General features: G+C 43.1%; 1 protein-coding gene across 1 annotated transcript in view; it reads right to left on the reverse strand.

Moving 5' to 3' along the window:
- The window catches only part of Sntb2 (syntrophin beta 2), a 92461-nt gene that overhangs the window by 9354 nt on the left and 65649 nt on the right, over nt 1–17458 (reverse strand). The window contains exons 4-6 of the mRNA XM_052726977.1: nt 15636–15778; nt 9878–10074; nt 783–967 (exon numbers count right to left, since the gene is read on the reverse strand). Of these exons, the coding sequence (XP_052582937.1) occupies nt 783–967; nt 9878–10074; nt 15636–15778 (525 nt within the window). The remainder of the gene's footprint in view (nt 1–782; nt 968–9877; nt 10075–15635; nt 15779–17458) is intronic.

The following is a 17458-nucleotide window of genomic DNA, read 5'->3' on the forward strand; positions in this document are numbered from 1 at the left end:
CAGCTTCTTTAATGTAGATTTTTTTGGAGGGATTGAACTCAGGTCCTCACACATGTAGAGCAAACACATCACTCTCTCCCCAGTTCTTAGACAAAACTTAAAAAAAAAAGAGGCCTGGAGAGATGGCTCAGAGGTTAAGAGCACTGACTGCTTTTCCAGATGTCCTGAGTTCAATTCCCAGCAACCACATGGTGGCTTACAACCATCTATAATGAGATCTGGTGCCCTCTTCTGGCCTGCAGTCATACATGCTGTATACATAAATAATAAATCTTAAAAAAAAAAACTTTAAAAAAAGAGATTGGTTTCCTAACGTGGGGAAAAGAAAACAAAATCCAATCCCATTGGGGGGTGGTGGTGGTGCAAGCCTTTAGTCCTAGTACTCAGGAGGCAGAGACAGGTAGATCTCTGAGTTTGAAGCTAGCCTGGTCTATAGAGTCCAGGACAGTCAGGGCTACACAGAGAAACTCTGTCTTACAAACAAACAACAAAAACAAAACCAACCCAATCCCAGCGCCATCCCGAAAACCAGTAAACAATGATGTCCTAGCTCTGATGGAAGGTCAAATGTTAGGCCACAGGAGGTTAGAAGCTGCAGAGGGCTGGGGATGCTGCTCAGTAGTAAATAAAGCACTGCTCGGCATGCAGAGGCCTTGGATTCAACATCCAGCAACAGAAAGGGAAGCAAGCAAGCAAACAACTGAGGAGCATGTGAAAGACAGAGACGACTGGAGCAGGGCGGCGTCCAATGGACATGCTCATGGTTTTCACAAGATTCTCACCAGTTCTCCCTCAGGACCACCAAAATCCAGATAGAGGTTTCTGATGCCGTCATCAGCAGACATCTTCAGCCGTTCAAAAGGATAGCGGTACAGTATGCTGCTGGAACCTCCATTGTCTCTGGAGATAGTGAACCCATGTTCGTAGTGGACAGTGAATCTTACCTCCTGGCCACTTAAGGTGCAGCCTATCAAAGATAAGAAAAACTCATATGTAATACAGATCCTGTTTTAGTTACCAAATAGAAAAGGATTCTTCTAGTTTCAAACAAGAAAAACAATCTTTTCTTGAGAATATGAGGCCTAAGCTGCTTAAAATTTCCTAAAATAAGTGTCTTTAAAGATTTATTACTCTGCACTCACTTTGACAGCACAAATTCTAAAACTGGAATGATCCAGGGAGGATCAGTAGGACCCCCTGGAGATTCACCAAGCAGCACGTATTTTTAAAAGGCCGATTATTACCATTTCTATTGAACTAAGACAGGATTCAATGTACCCCAGGCTGGCCGTAATTATGCACTTACTCCTCCTGTCTTCCTGCTTGGGTATTCTAAGTGTTGGAATTAGAAGCATGGGCTACAAAGCCAGGCTGAGATTTCTTTCTTTTTGAGACAGGATCCTCCTATGCAGCCCTGGATAGCCTGGAACTTGATATGTAGACCAGGCTGACCTTGAACTCATAGGAATCCACCTGCCTCTGCCTCCAGCATGCAGGGATTAAAGGCATGTACTACCACACCTGGTATTATATTTAACTGTATGTGTATATATCTGTGTGGGTGTATGTGCATGTGAATGCAGGGGTCCAAAGAGACCTGGAGTCCCCTTGGAGTTGGAGTTACAGTTGATTGTGAGTTATCTGACTTGGGTACTGGGAATTGAACTTGGGTCCTTTGCAAGAGCATCTTGACTGAGATGAGACAACGTACAGCCTAACTTTCCTTGACCTCTGTTTGACTCAGTTCAACTGGATATGAACTGCATGTGTTAGGATTCTGCTGCTTCTCTGGCTGTATGACCGCATATGCGCAGTTCAGTACCTAAGCAAGGGGTCTTACATCTTATATCATCAGTGTACTGTGTGATCACTTACACAATCTCGCTGATTCATACCTGTCGTAGCTCCGTAAGCCCACCTGCGCACGTGCACGGGAATCCTTAAAAAGCCGGACACAGACTCCACCTCCCCTTCTGCTCCCCCCTCCACTCTCTCTCTTTCTGCACGTGCCTCTTCCCAGGCCCGGTTACTCTTTTCTGTCCCCCCTTTCCTCCTAATAAAGCTCTGATACTGGGTTTTGTTGTGTCTCATGACCTTTTCGCCCGGTAACAGTGCCGCTTATTGTTTTGAAAACTACAGTATGTAGTGAGGGGGAGACAAAGAGGGATTTCTCTGTTCTCAAAAAGACTTTACAAATCCCTAACTATACAAGGTAGAATGTATAAGACACAATTACACTCGAAACTGAGCTAAGGTTCAAGTCAGGAAAGGTTTCTAGGGTGCACGCCTTTAATCCCAGCATTTGGGAGGCAGAGGCAGGTGGATCTCTGTGAGTTTGAGGCCAGACTGTTACACAGAGCGAGATCCAGGACAGGCACCAAAACTACATGGAGAAACCCTGTCTCAAAAAACCCAAAAAAAAAAGTTTATGACCAGCAAGAGTCATGAGGTCGATGCTTTCAAAGGGGTTGGGGATGTAGCGCAGTGGTAGAGTGCTCATCTAGCTGGAAATGAGGCCCTAAGTTTAATCCTTAGTACCACAGAGACTAGAACAAAACAAATACTGCAGCCCCACCCCCCAAAACAAAGATGGGCTTGCCACCAAACCTGTTTTATCCCCAGACCCACATGGTGAAGGGAGAGGACAGACTCACAAATGTAACACATGCCCGCACACTCTCACAGGCTAATGTAACAAAAAAAAAAAAAAAAAAAAAAAAAAAAAAAAAAAAATTAAAAGCGCAACCAGCCAAAGATCATGTGAGTTGACAGAAACTCTGATCACTGGGTATGGGGACACATGCCTTTAATCTCAGCACTTAACTAAAAACAGACTGGGGAATCATCGACCTAAGGCTAGCCTGGGTTACAGAGTGACACCTAAAGGTTAGAGCTGAGCTTTGCTTCCATTTTAAAAAGAACGGCTCTTGAAGCAGGTCATCACATGTAACCAACATATTCTCTCTCTGGATAGGCAAAAACTCCAATTGGTTAATGCAGCTGTGTGTTTAGGAAACTGGTACAAAGAAAAACAGATAAATATTGGTGGTGTCCTTCTCTGCACTATTTGATGAGTTTTGGACAACAAACTAGCAGTTATCCTCAGAGGAGGAACCTAGTGGCTAAGGAGTAAACATGGATGCAATCAGCTTCCAGTAGTAGTAGTCCATGCACTTTCTCTAAATGAAAGGCTGAGGGAGAGGTGGGTAAAAGCACGCCCTAACCAAAGCACCCAGATTACAGTCCTATTAACATCTCTAAAGCCAGTGTGTAGTGAAGGGCTGGGTCTAAAGGGGAGCGGGTTAGTTCTAATCTAGAAAAGTTCAAAGATGGCCCAAGTTCTTACAGTCCTGGCTGTACAAGGTGCCATGCAGGCAGCTGAGTGAGGCAGTGAGTGAGGGCCAGTCACAGTGGAAGGCAAGCCATCAACAATGGGCTGGTGGGAGAGTTCTCTCACATGGTAGTGTTGCAGAATATTATTTTAAGGTGTGTTACTTTTGTTTATGTTGCATTTGTTTAACTCTGTGAAGCTGTGTTACTGTGTCTGTCTAAAACACCTGGTAGTCTAATAAAGAACTGGCCAATAGCAAGGCAGAAGAAAAGATGGGCGGGGCTGGCAGGCAAAGAGAATATATAGAAGAAATATGGGAGAAAAGAAGTAGCCAGAGAAAGAGGAGGACTCCAGAGGTCACACAAGCAAGCCACGGAGTAAGAATAAGATTTACAGAAGTAAGTGAACGGGAAAAGCCCAGAGGCAAAAGGTAGATGGGATAATTTAAGTTAAGGAAAGCTGGCTAGAAACAAGCCAAGCTAAGGCCAAGTGTTTATAATTAAGAATAAGCCGGGGCTGGAGAGATGGCTCAGAGGTTAAGAGCATTGGCTACTCTTCCAGAGGTCCTGAGTTCAATTCCCAGCAACCACATGGTGGCTCACAACCATCTATAATGAGATCTGGTGCCCTCTTCTGGCCTGCAGTCATATATGCTGTATACATAATAAATAAATAAAACTTAAAAAAAAATCCTTAAAAAAAAAAAAAGCCTCCGGGGCTTAACCCGGAGATGACTCAGTGGTTAAGAACACTAGACTAGATGTTCTTCCAGAGGATCAGGGTTCAATTCCCAGCACCCATATGGCAGCTCACAACTGTCTCTAATTCCAGTTCCAGGGGATCTGACATCTTCATACCAACACACATAAAATAAAGTTAAATAAATTATTAAAAAACAAACAACCAGCTGGGCGGTGGTGGCGTACGCCTTTAATCCCAGCACTCGGGAGGCAGAGGCAGGCGGATCTTTGTGAGTTCGAGGCCAACCTGGTCTCCAAAGCGAGTTCCAGGAAAGGCGCAAAGCTACACAGAGAAACCCTGTCTCGAAAAACCAAAAAAAAAAAAAAAAAACCAAAAACAAACAAACAAACAAAAAAAAACAACAAACAACCAAGTATTTTTTTTTTTTTTTTTTTTTTTTTTTTTTTTTTTTTTTTTTGGTTTTTCGAGACAGGGTTTCTCTGTGTAGCTTTGCGCCTTTCCTGGAACTCGCTTTGGAGACCAGGCTGGCCTAGAACTCACAGAGATCCGCCTGGCTCTGCCTCCCGAGTGCTGGGATTAAAGGCGTGCGCCACCACCGCCCGGCTCAAGTATTTTTTTTTAAAAAAAATAAGCCTCCATGTGTGATTTATTTGGAAGCTGGGTAGTGGTCCCCCAAAGGAGCAAAAACAAACAACAATATGGTAGTCAAGTACTGAGCTACATTCCCAGGCCCTGAGATTTTTCACATGTTCTATTTTGAACTGTGTTACCTCAAGAGGTAAGAAAATGAAAGCAAACACTTATGTGAGAAGAGGTACTTTGAAAAACACTATCTTTTCTTTTCTTTTTTTCCTTTTCCCAAGACAGGGTTTCTCTGTGTAGCCCTGGCTGTCCTGGAACTCACTTTGTAGACCAGGCTGGCCTCAAACTCAGATATCGCCTGCCTCTGCCTCCGCCTCCAGATAGGCTGAGTCACCACTGCCTGGCTGAAAAACAGAATCTTGTTTATGGTTGCTTCAACCTTGAAAAGGAGCAGGAAGATCATATGAATGTTCAGGTCTAGACTAGACACAGGGCATTTATTTTGTGGTATGTGGGACACACACACACACAGTGGGCATGTATAGTCACAGGACAAGTTTGGGAGTTGGCCCCCTCACTCTACCAATTGGATATTGGAATTGCATTCAGGTTGTCACGGATTCTCATACACACACTGAGCCATCTCACTAGCCCTATTTTTTTTTTTCCTTTTTTTTTTTTTAAGATTTATTTATTTATTATACATACAGTATTCTGTCTGTCTGCATGTGTCCCTGCAGGCCAGAAGAGGGCACCAGATCTCATTACAGGTGGTTATGAGCCACCATGTGGTTGCTGGGAATTGAACTCAGGACCTCTGAAAGAACAGTCAGTGCTCTTAACCACTAAGCCATCTCTCCAGCCCTCACTAGCCCTATTTTATTTTATATTTTTTGTTTCATTTATTTTTATTTTATGTAGATAAGTGTTTTGTCTGCATTTATGTCTGTGTACCATGTATATGCCTGGTGTCCAGAAGGTGTATATGCCTGGTGTCCAGAAGGTGGAATCGGATCCCCTGTGACTGGAATTACAGATAGTTGTGAGACTCCTTGTGGGTGCTGGGAATTAAACTGATAACTTCTGGAAGAGCAGTCAGTGCTCTTAACCACTGAGCTATCTCTCTAGCCCCTTATTTATTTAACTTTAGAGACAGTCTTAGTGTGGCTCAGGGAGAAGGATCAGGAGTACTGGATATATAGGAAGTTCAAGACCAGCATGGTTTTAGAACAACCTACCTCAAAAAACAAAACAAAATACATTTTAGTTTATTTAAAAAAAAAAAAAAAAGGCATTGTGGGGCCAGGCTTGACACAAGTTAGAGTCATTAGAGAGGAAGGAGCCTTAACTGAGAAAATGCCTCCATAAGATCAGGTCTAATGATAAGCAAGTCCGTAGTGCATTATCTTAGTGATTGATAGGAAAGGGCCCAGTCCATGGTGGGTGGTGCCATCCCTGGGCTGGGTTCTATAAGAATGCAGGCTGAGGAAACCATGATGAGCAAGCCAGTAAGCAGCACCCTTCTATGGCTTCTGATCAGCTCCTGCCTCCAGGTTCCTGCCCTGCTTGAGTTCCTGCCCTCACAGATTTCAATGATGAACTGATACATGGATCTGTGAGTGAAACAAACCCTTTCCTCCCCAAGTTGTTTTTGGTCATGGTTGCATCACAGCAACAGTAACACTAACTAAGACAAGGACTATTTAGGGGAGAGAAGAGGAACAGTATGGGTACAAGTGAGTGTAATGGGGGATGAATATGAGCAAAACATAGTGATATGCATGTATGAAAGTGTTATAATGAGTAGGTGGGGAGAGAACTCAGTAATTAAGAGCACTGGCTGCTCTTGTTTCTATCCCAGCATCCATATAGTAGCTCACAACTGTCTGTGACTCCAGTTCCAGGTTATTCAACACCTTCTTCTGGCTTCCATGGGCACTGCATCCATGTGGTGCACATACATACATGTAGGCAAAACACTCAGTTAAATGTTATATGAAATCTATTAACTTTTTTTTTTTTTTTGGAGACAGGGTTGCTTTGTAGCCTTGTAGCCTTCCTGGAACTCACTCTGTAGACGAGGCTGGCCTTGAACTCACAGAGATCCGCCTGCCTCTGCCTTCCAAGTGCTGAGATTAAAGTCATGCACCATCACTGCCCAGTGAAATCTATTAATTTGTATGTTTGTTAAAAAACTAAAAACATGTGGGCTGGAGAGACAGCTTAGGGGTTGAGAGCACTGGCTGCTCTTCCAGAGGACCCAGGTTCAATTCCCAGCATCCACATGGCAGCTCACAACTGTCTGTAACTCCAGTTCCAGGGGACCCAACACCCTTACACAGACATACAAAACACCAAAGCACATAAAAATAAACAGATCTTTTAAAAAATTAAAACATTTAATTTAGTCTTGGTGGACACTGCTAACCTCAGTCTAATCCATGCCAGCTGGTATTATTCCCAGTCCTCTCCCTGACACACTCTTGTGTCCATGGCACTCACCATCCCCACAAATCTGGGTTTCCTTCCACTGATTTGGTCACTGTGTCTTAAACTCATGAAGGGACATTGGCTTTTTCACATCATATGGGGAATTACTGAATAGAAAGTCACACCTTTTAAAAGTAACTTTTTTTTTTTCCAAGATAGGGTTTCTCTGTGTAGTCCTGGCTGTCTTGGAACTAGCTCTGTAGACCAGGCTGGCTTTGAACTCAGAGATTTGCCTGCCTCTGCCTCAGACTAAAGGGCTGTGCCACCACTGCCTGCTTTAAAGGTTAACTTCTAAAGATGTCCCTAATATCAACACACTTTAGTAAAGTCAGGAGGAGAAGAGATTTATTCACTAAGGGGTCAATCAGTGTTATACTGAAATGAATGTAAGCATGTTACCTACTTTGTACCTTTATGTGTATGTGTGGGTGCATGCACAGGTGCATGTGTGTAGAGGGCAGAGGACAGACCTTGGAAATTGTTCCTCCCCAGTTTCTATCCATCTTTTTTTTTTTTTTTTTTTTTTTAAGAAAAAAGAAAGGTCTCTTGTTGGTCTGGCCACTGAGTCCAGGGATCCTTCTTTACCTTCCCGGCACTGGAGCTACACACGAGTCAGCACAGCTGGATTTAGATGTAGACGTGAGTTCTAGGGATTGAACTTGGGTCTCCATGCTGTGTGGCAAGCACTTTTTCCCAGCCCATGTCTTTTTATTTATTCTTTCAGTAGTGCTGAAGACTGAATCTCAGACCCCTACATGGTACCACTGAGCTCCACTTCCTACAACCAAAGACTGGTATTATTAAGAGGGTGAAGACCTAATGATACAGATGTTTTATGCCACAAATCCTGCTTCTACTCTACTCTGGGATCAGTTACTTTGTTAACTTGTAGTTCTAGAGAGTTTCAATGTCTCTGGAAAGTTCGTTGACCTGACCTTACAGCAGAACAGGAGACAGAGAGTGAGAATGAAGCAGGGAGATGGGAGGGGTAGAGAGAGAGAGAGAGAGAGAGAGAGAGAGAGAGAGAGAGAGAGAGAGAGAGACAGAGAGAGAGAGACAGAGACAGAGACAGAGACAGAGACAGAGACAGACAGACACTGAGACTGATCCAACCTCTTTTGAGAATTTCAGGGCAACTTTGAAGGGAGCAGATCCCTAGAACTGTGTCAGAGAAAGGCTGGGGTAGCACTCCTGCTCAACGGTGTAAGAAAAGAAGCCACCCTATTAAGTCTAATCAACAAGCTAATTACAGAATCTAATAGGACATTGCACTCTTCTCACAGCTTTTAGTCAAGGACAGGAAATAAGGGCTTATTTACTTTTATCTCTCTCATTAAAAAGCATAGCTCTTGGTAAATACTAAAGCACACAGCAAATATTTGCTCATTTAATGACTGAAGGGGATCCACACTGCATATCTTCCAGCACTGAATCCAGGCGTGAGTACGAGTCATCTGGAGAGACGGAGGGGAAGAAAGCACGGGCACTCTAAAAGAGCTGCGACTCAAGTCCCAGCCACACCGACCCTAGCCTTTGTGAAACAGAAAGGCACACTGAAATTAAACCTGTGTGCTTCGAGTGTACGTGAACCACCACCAGGTTCCTGGGGACTGGCCACCAGGGGGCGCTTCCACAGTGGAACACAACACCAGCAGGGACTAGCCACCAGGGGGCGCTTCCATAGAGGAGACATGGCAACCAGCTCCTTGAAGTACTAAGAGTGTTGACAGACTATTTTCAAACCTTTGAAGAGAAACTCCTGTTCCAAACACTTCATTTTCTGTAGCTACAATATCGCCAGATGCTTGTATTTAAGGGTGTCTAGCCATACCTTAGATGCCAAATCTTCTTATCGATAGTCAGTGCATCTAATTTTTACTGCCTGGGTTCTTATGCTATTAAATGTAGATTAAAATGATGAACAGTAAAAAAGCCACATAGTAGTAGGGTTCTTTTTTTTTTTTTTTTTTTTTTTTTTTTTTTTTTTTTAAATATTTACTTTTATTTCATTTGCATTGGTGCTTTGCCTGCATATATGTCTGTATGAGGGTGTTGGATCTCCTGGAACAGGAGTTACAGACAGTTGTGAGCTGCCGCGTGGGTGCTGGGAATTGAACCCGGGTCCTATGGAAGAGCAGTCAGTGCTCTTAACCACTGAGCCATCACTCCAGCCCCCGTAGTAGGGTTCTTAATGCCATGTGGCAAGGAAGGGAAAGCTCTGCCAGTGAGACTGACACCAGATTTCTTCCCACCATCACCACTTGAGCTACCTAATGTTTTAACACAGTTTACAGTCGGCACACACAATGGTGGTTTTACTTTAGAGCTGAGCAGTCCCATTTAATTAATGTCAGAGGCCAGGAGGGATGGTTCAGCTTTTAAAGGCACATACTTCAGTCTTCTGAAGGATTCCAGTTTGGTTCCCAGCACCCACAGAAGCAAATCCTGTCTCTTCAGCTGTCCCTTTTTTGGTCTCCAGGGGCACCTGCACACACATGGCACATATACACAAACACATGCCCACACACATTAATAAAAACAAATCCTGAAAGGTACTATAATTACTGTTAGAAATCCAGGGTCAGGGCCAGGAATGTAGTATATACCTGTAACCACAGTACTGGGAAAGCAGAACAGGAGGATCAAGAGTTCAAGGTCATCCTCTCATCCTTGCCACATACTGAGTTCAGTCCAGGATAGGCTATGTGAGGCCCTGTTGCAAACAAACAAACAAACAGACAGACAGACAGAAACAAACTCAAGTATCTCTACCTAGGGAGACTTCCTTGACCAGCTCAGCAGCAGCATGACAACCTTGAACAAGTATTCTGGTCCAGGTCGACAAATCCCGATGTGTTTCAACCCTGAAGAGATGCATCTCAATGCCCTGCCGAGAGCCCGTCCTTGTAGCAAAGGTAAGGTCAGATCCAAGGGAGGGTGATCGACATCCAGAACCTGAATGAACCAATCTAGGACCACAAATAGAACAGAGAGCTAAAGTAATTACTGGAAGAAAATGTCAGGAATTTATGCCCATTGGTAAGCAGAAACTTATAAAAAACCTTCAGCAGTTTTTAGATAAATGCATTTCAAAACCAGATTGTGATATTTTGAAGTAGATACTATTCTTTAATCCTAGAATTCAATCCAGAATAATCCCTGGTGTCACAGGAGGCAGGATATTACTTACTCTCTTCATTTAAAAACAAAAAAACCCAAAAAACAAAAAAACCTACCAACAGAAAAGGAGATACAGAAAATTCTGCCAGGAGCTGGAGAGCTGACTCAGGTTAAGAGCATTTGCTGCTCTTCCAGAGGACCTGGGTTTGATACTAACTATCTCCAACACCTCTTCTGGTCTCCATAGGTACCAGGTACACACATGGTGCATGGACATACATGCAGGCAAAACATTCATATACAAAAAACAAACAAACAAATAAAAAACAAAGCCCAAAGAACAAGAAAAGAAAAGAAGGAAGGAAGGAAGGAAGGAAAGAAAGAAAAAGAAAGAAAGAAAGAAAAAGAAAGAAAGAAAAGAAAAAAGAAAAGAAAAGAAATGAAATTCATCCAAATGTAGTGGTTTATGCCTGTAATGTCAACACTCGGGCAGTTGAGGCAGGAGGATTCTAAGTTTTAAACCAGCCCGAGGTACAGAGAGTGACCTCTCAGAACGAAACAAAACACCATACAAAATTGCAACCACAGCATATTCCACTCAGTGGACTAGAAAAGGAAGTCCTGAGCTGGAGAGGTGGCTCAGAGGTTAAGAGCATTGACTGTTCTTCCAGAGGTCCTTCCTGAGTTAAATTCACAGCAACCACATGGTGGCTCATGACCATCTATAATTCAAACTTGTGCCTTCTTCTGGCATGTAGGCAGAACACTGTATTCATAATAAATAAATAAATCTTTAAAAAAGGGAAGTTCTATGATTATCTACCATATGGATAAACTTTGAGGATTTTATGTTAAATGAAATAAACAAGTCACAAAAAAATCCAACATGCACATGGTTCAACTTATATGCAGCACCCAACCTGATCCAGAATTATAATTTTTCTTGAAAACTAGAATTTTATCAGTGCAACAATTAGGACCAGTCCCCTCATCAGGTAACGGATACCTTTGGACATTTTAGAGGAGGCTCCTAACAAACAGATCTGAGCACGGTGGCTTGCTAATCAGCCCTCTTCCAAGTGGAAACTGGCGGTTCATGAGGAAGAGCTCAAGGTCATCTCAGGACTCAATGACACAGATCTTTTTTCTTGAAACATGGATCAGATGTACTTCAGAATGAAGTACAGGTATTTTCTCAGCTCAATAGTTCCTATTTCATCATGTAGAACATTGAAAGGATAAATACTCACAGGTTGGGATGAAATAAAAGTGATAATTTGTGCTGGCAATGTGGCGTGTGGGGGTGTGAGCACCTGTCCCTATGTGGAGGACAGAAGGCATGTCAGGTGTCCTGTTCTATGATGGCCTGTTCTGTGGCCTTATTTCCTTCCTTGAGACAGGGTCTCTTACTGAATCTGGAGTGAGCCTGATGGCCAGAAAGTCCTAGCAATCCTCCTGCCTCAGCTCCCATAGCATTGGGGCTACAGGCACATGTGTGGGATGCCTGACTTTCTACCTGGGTGCTGGGACCAGAACTCACGTGTGCTTGAAACAAGCACTCTCACCCACTGAGCAAGCAATCTCTACCCCCAAACTGAGTGTTTACAACTTCAGTAAAGACATTTTAGAAGTAAACTCATTCCCCACCCGCAAAGGCCATTTAGGGAACACCAGGCCTACTGACACAGGTGTGTTCTGTGCATGTGATAGGTTGCCAATTGCCCTGAAACATGTAAAGGTATCAGCATTAACTTACCCCCAGGGCAACTGTCAGCACAGTGAAAACCACAAGTAACATTTCATAATTATACAATATTACTATGAGATACGTTTGAACTTACAGACTTGCCCTATGGAGTTACCCCGAGAACTGTGTTACTAAACCGATTCCTGCAGAACTTACATGCCAGGTGAACATGAGCGAGCTCAGAAAGCTTGAAGTTTTAAGATCACTCCACATATGATCCAAGTGAGATGGAGCTCAGAGGAAAGCGACAGAGTATTCTACCACACTCAGTTTGATTGCTAATCCATGTCAGACTTTACAAAACATCAATCTAGGAGGAGATTTTCCTCTGAGACGTGATTTTGAAATATTTGGCAGAGGGGATCTAATTCAAACCAGCTGCTGGACTTGGGGAGGAGCCATTGGTTAGGACACACTGCCAAATGCCCCCCACCCCCACTTTTGTGAGGAAGCCAAATAAGCTCATGAAAAGACGAGCTTTAGCAGTTTGGGCCATATCAGCCCCACAAGCTCAATACCACTCAATTGTCCATATGGTACAGGCGCCATGTTGTCCTTGGGTTCTGTCTCTCCCAGTCAAAGAGAAAGCTTACAGGAAAAGACTGCAAAATCCACAGCACCTAGGACATCAAGTCTTTCTGCCTGTGTTGTGTACCTAGCTTTGATATTAGGAAAGACCTAAAATAAAAATTCCCTTCAACACCTCCAGGCATTGCCAAAAATGTCATGTAGAACACACACACACACACACACACACACACACACACACACACACACACCCCCCAGAGTTTTGATTTCTAAGAATCTAAATGTGAGTCGGGCATGGTGGTGCACACCTTTAATCCCAGCACTCAGGAGGCAGAGGTAGGTGGATCTCTGTGAGTTCAAGGCCAGCCTGGTCTACAGAGTGAGTTCCAAGACAGCCAGGGCTACACAGAGAAACCCTGTCTTGAAAAACCAGAACCAATACCAAAACCAAAACCAAACCAAAACAACAACAACAAACCTAAATATGTATGTAATCCAACATAAACTGTAGCTGTTACTTTACACAAATCTAACAATGTTACTTGATCTTGAAATTTGACACATGATTAATTATTAATTTACCAGGGACTGGGGCTGGAGGGATGGCTTAGAGGTAAAAGCACTGAATGCTCTTCCAGAGGTCCTGAGTTCAATTCCCAGCACCCACGTGGTGGCTCACAACCATCTGTAATGAGATCTGGCACCCTCTTCTGTATACATAATAAATAAATAAATCTTTAAAAAAAATTTACCAGGGATTACTTATTTTTGTAGATAATCAAGATCTTTCTTTTCCTTTCCTATATGTTTCTGCTAGCTCTTTTCCTGTCTATTCATTTGAACCTGGAGCTCACTGATTCCAGTAGACTAACAGGCAGTGAGCTCCAGGGATCTGCCTGTCTCTGCCTCTCCAGGACTGGTTTTTTGCAGGGGTTCTGGGTATCCGAACTCAGGTCTCAATGCTTACACAGCAAGTACTTTACCAACTGAGTTGCTCCTCTTGGTGTCATTGTCTTGACGCTACTTGAAGCACAAACACTAACTCTTTACTCCTTTTCCTCATGTGGCATGTTTTCTTTTTCTTTCTTTTTTCACATAGGCTCTCATACAGCCCAGCCCAATCCTGAACTCCCGATTTCACTGTTTCTACCTCTCAAGTGCCAGGATTACAGGTACGTGCGGCCATGTTTGGCTTTGCATTTGTTTTCTTTTTTCTTTTTGTTTTTGTTTATTTTATTTATTTATTTTTTGAGACAGGGTTTCTCTGTGTAGTTTTGGTGCCTGTCCTGGATCTCGCTCTGTAGACCAGGCTGGCCTCGAACCCACAGAGATCTGCCTGGCTCTTCCTCTTGAGTGCTGGGATTAAAGGCACGTGCCACCACTGCCCAGCTGCATTTGTTTTTCATGTCAGACCTAAGGCGGCTCTGGGTAGACCTACTCCTTTAGATACACAACTGCCCCATTTTCCTTACCACTGGAGTCCTTTGATGAGCGACATCGAATGGATAGAAATTGCTTGTTTATGAGGTGACTGTAATCTCTAGCATTATGGAATGAAGGTTTATTTAGAGTGTTCTAAATCTTTGGGATACAAGTTAATTGGTCTAACTGTTAACTGTGGCAACATGTCCTTGTTTTTGTAGGATTCCTGTCCTGCTCTCAGTGCGAGCGAGACATAGTAGAGTAAGTGGGGCACTGTACACAAGCACCGTGGGACGTTCCCAGATGACATCATAGTTTTTGATGTCAGACTAGCTTTACTTCAGTGAGGGAATGGGTACTGACATTTACGTCTTCTACAAGATGCTTCTACCCTCAAGGAATTAAGGAAAGCACACCTTCCTGTTCTCAAGTTCAGGAGATGCTTTAACTCTACTCTGTAACTGAAACCCAGGAAAGCTCTATGACGATTTTAAAATCTACTTTCATGAAAAGAACGATGCCAGGCTGCACATGGAGGCCACACCTTTACTTCCAGTTCTTGGAAGGCAGAGGTAGGTGGATCTCTGAGTTCACGACTAGCCGGGCTAGATATTAAGTTCTAGGCCAGCTGAACCTACATAGTGAAACCCTGTCACAAAAGCAAATTTGCGGTTGTTCAGAACAGAAAACATTCAGTGTTCTCTATGGGGCATAGCACTTCCCTCTTTCACTACCAAGTACTTTTCTGAGCGGCTGCCCCATTTAATGAAACCACTAGATTACCTTCCACTTGCTCTTTCCATCAAGGGCAAATGGCAGTTCCAACAAAGCATCGCCAAGAGGCAGCTCCAGCTCAAGAGAGAACACAAACTTCTCGTGGATTGTTTACTGCACTGAGAGAAACTTGTAAATGAGTCCTAAAAGCGGTCTTGTGGGGCTTTTCAGTTACGCCAACACCCGACTCTAAAATCCGAGTAAAACTGAATTTGAGTATGTTCTAGTTGTAGTCACTGTCTTTTAAGACACCCCAAGTTCCCACCTCTCTATTGCTCTCCTGCCTAACTCCACAGGTTTGTGACAGTGGGAACATTCTGTGGCTTCAGGACAAAGCCGGGTTTATTGCCGTGTGCTCTGTTGTCGCAAAGATACTCTGGCTAAGTGGAGTGGCTTACCCACTTACCAGAGTCCGCTTGAAACGATCTCATCACCTACTCAAAAGGCTGCTACAATGTCAGCGGTCTTCTAGTCACAGTCAATAATACAGACAAACCAAACCACCCACACCCCACTACCTCCATGCTTAAGCACGCTTTAAAAGGAACAGCCACTCTTACCAATTTAAACAGCACACACACACACACACACACACACACACACACACACACACACACACACAGAGACACAAATACACACACAGACACACACACACACAGACACAGACAGACACACACAGACACAGACAGACACACACACAGACACACACACAGACACAGACAGACACACACAGACACACACACACAGAGACAGACACACACACACACACAGACACAGAGTGACTGAAGCAATTTATTCTGTTAAGAGCTGCAAAATGATGAGTTGGGGAAAAAATCATTTTGTCTACGTTAGCTTCTTAAATGCTATTTTAGGCACCAAAGGCAGTAGAATTCACTTTATAGTAGACTTAAGAGTATTTTTTTTTTCCTTTTGTCTTACCTTGTGGCAACTAGAGGGTAGCTATGACATGGCGATGCCCAGGCATCTCTTGTCCATGGCATACAATCATAAAGTAGCAGATCCTTCTCGGTCACAGCCATGAGAACAGGCCTCCACTGCTGTCTTCCACCATCTAGTTTTGCCTGTTACAACGGTGAGATCCAGAATCAGAGCTAACTATGAGAACGATGCACTTTCTGCAGAAGTGACTTGACCTAACACTGGGGGTCTTTGTTTTGCTCCCCACCCTAACAGATTTGAGATACAGAATCATCCCCATGAGGTTACTTCCATAGGTTGGTATTCCCCACTGGGAAGTGTGAAGTGGGGTATATCTGAAAAGTTAACAAGTCACAGGCATTATCCAGTGACATGACAATTTTACCCCATTCCTTAAAAACTGAGCATCTTGCCGGGCGGTGGTGGCGCATGCCTTTAATCCCAGCACTCGGGAGGCAGAGCCAGGCGGATCTCTGTGAGTTCGAGGCCAGCCTGGGCTACCAAGTAAGTCCCAGGAAAGGCGCAAAGCTTCACAGAGAAACCCTGTCTCGAAAAAACCAAAAAAAAAAAAAAAAAAAAAAAAAAAAAAACTGAGCATCTCCAATTCTAATTAATATACACTGTTATGTTCAAAATGTGTATGTCTAATGTATGGTATCTTTAAGAACAAGATGGAAACTCATGTCTTCTACTGGAGAATCTATATGTAATGTTTTGACTAAGATCTGCAGTAAGGAAGCTAAGTATGGTGTGGTTCATGCCTGTAATTTCAGCACTCAGGAGATAGAGGCAGGTAGATCACTGTGAATTCAAGTCTAGCCAGAGTTATATAGTGAGGCCTTGCCTCAAAAAACAAAACAAAAAATTCAACCTACAGTTAAGAAATACATTGATCGGGGCTGGAGAGATGGCTCAGTGGTTAAGAGCACTGGCTGCTCTTCCAGAGGACCCAGGTTCAGTTAGTTCCTAGCACCTCACAAGTATCTATAACTCCAGTTCCAGGGAATCTGATACCCTCATACAGACATACATGCAGGCAAAGCACCAATGTACATTAAAAAGAAATAAAAAGAAAGAAAGAAAGAAAAAGACAGACAGACATTGTTCGTTGCAACCCAACACAGAAAATGTATATTAATTAGTATTTTGAATATTTTATAACAATATATTTTAAAATAACACAATTCTGTATGTTGTAGAACTTACTATAGTAAATTATAGCCTATTTTGTTTCAAAAAATTGTTGACCATGGGTCAATGAGATGGTTCATCATTTAAAAAGTACTTGCCATATAAGCTTGACAACCTGAGTTTGATCCCTGGAGGCCATGGTGGATGGAAAAAACCAACTCCCAAAAGTTTTCCTCTGACCCCTCCACGCCTGCACTGTAGAATGCATAAGCCTGCACTCATACACACATACACATCAAATGCATACACAATAATAAGTATAAAAAAACTGGATTCGATGCAGTTTGTCTTTCTGATACTCTGATTTAAACAGGGGGCCTCATTCTAGGCAATGGCTATACTGTTGAACTCGGTCCCCAGTGCTACACTGTTATTTTGGAAAACATAAATGCTTTATTTAGGAAATACGTGTTTTGGCTTCAAATATACATATTTTTATCTGCAAAGAGCTCAGTTATCTAGGAAGTTTAAAATTCTAGGAAAATAACCACCTACTACTTATTCATATGTCAAGGATCCAGGGCCAAAATGGAAAGGACTATGATCAAGGGAAGTCCTGTCAAATCAAAACCCTGGTCCTCTGCAGATACGGCTGCTGAAGAGCACTGCATCTTACCCCTGCCCTCCAAGTC

Source organism: Peromyscus californicus, unplaced genomic scaffold (genome assembly GCF_007827085.1).
Source record: "Peromyscus californicus insignis strain IS unplaced genomic scaffold, ASM782708v3 Scaffold_8__1_contigs__length_139910024, whole genome shotgun sequence".
NCBI lineage: Eukaryota > Metazoa > Chordata > Mammalia > Rodentia > Cricetidae > Peromyscus > Peromyscus californicus.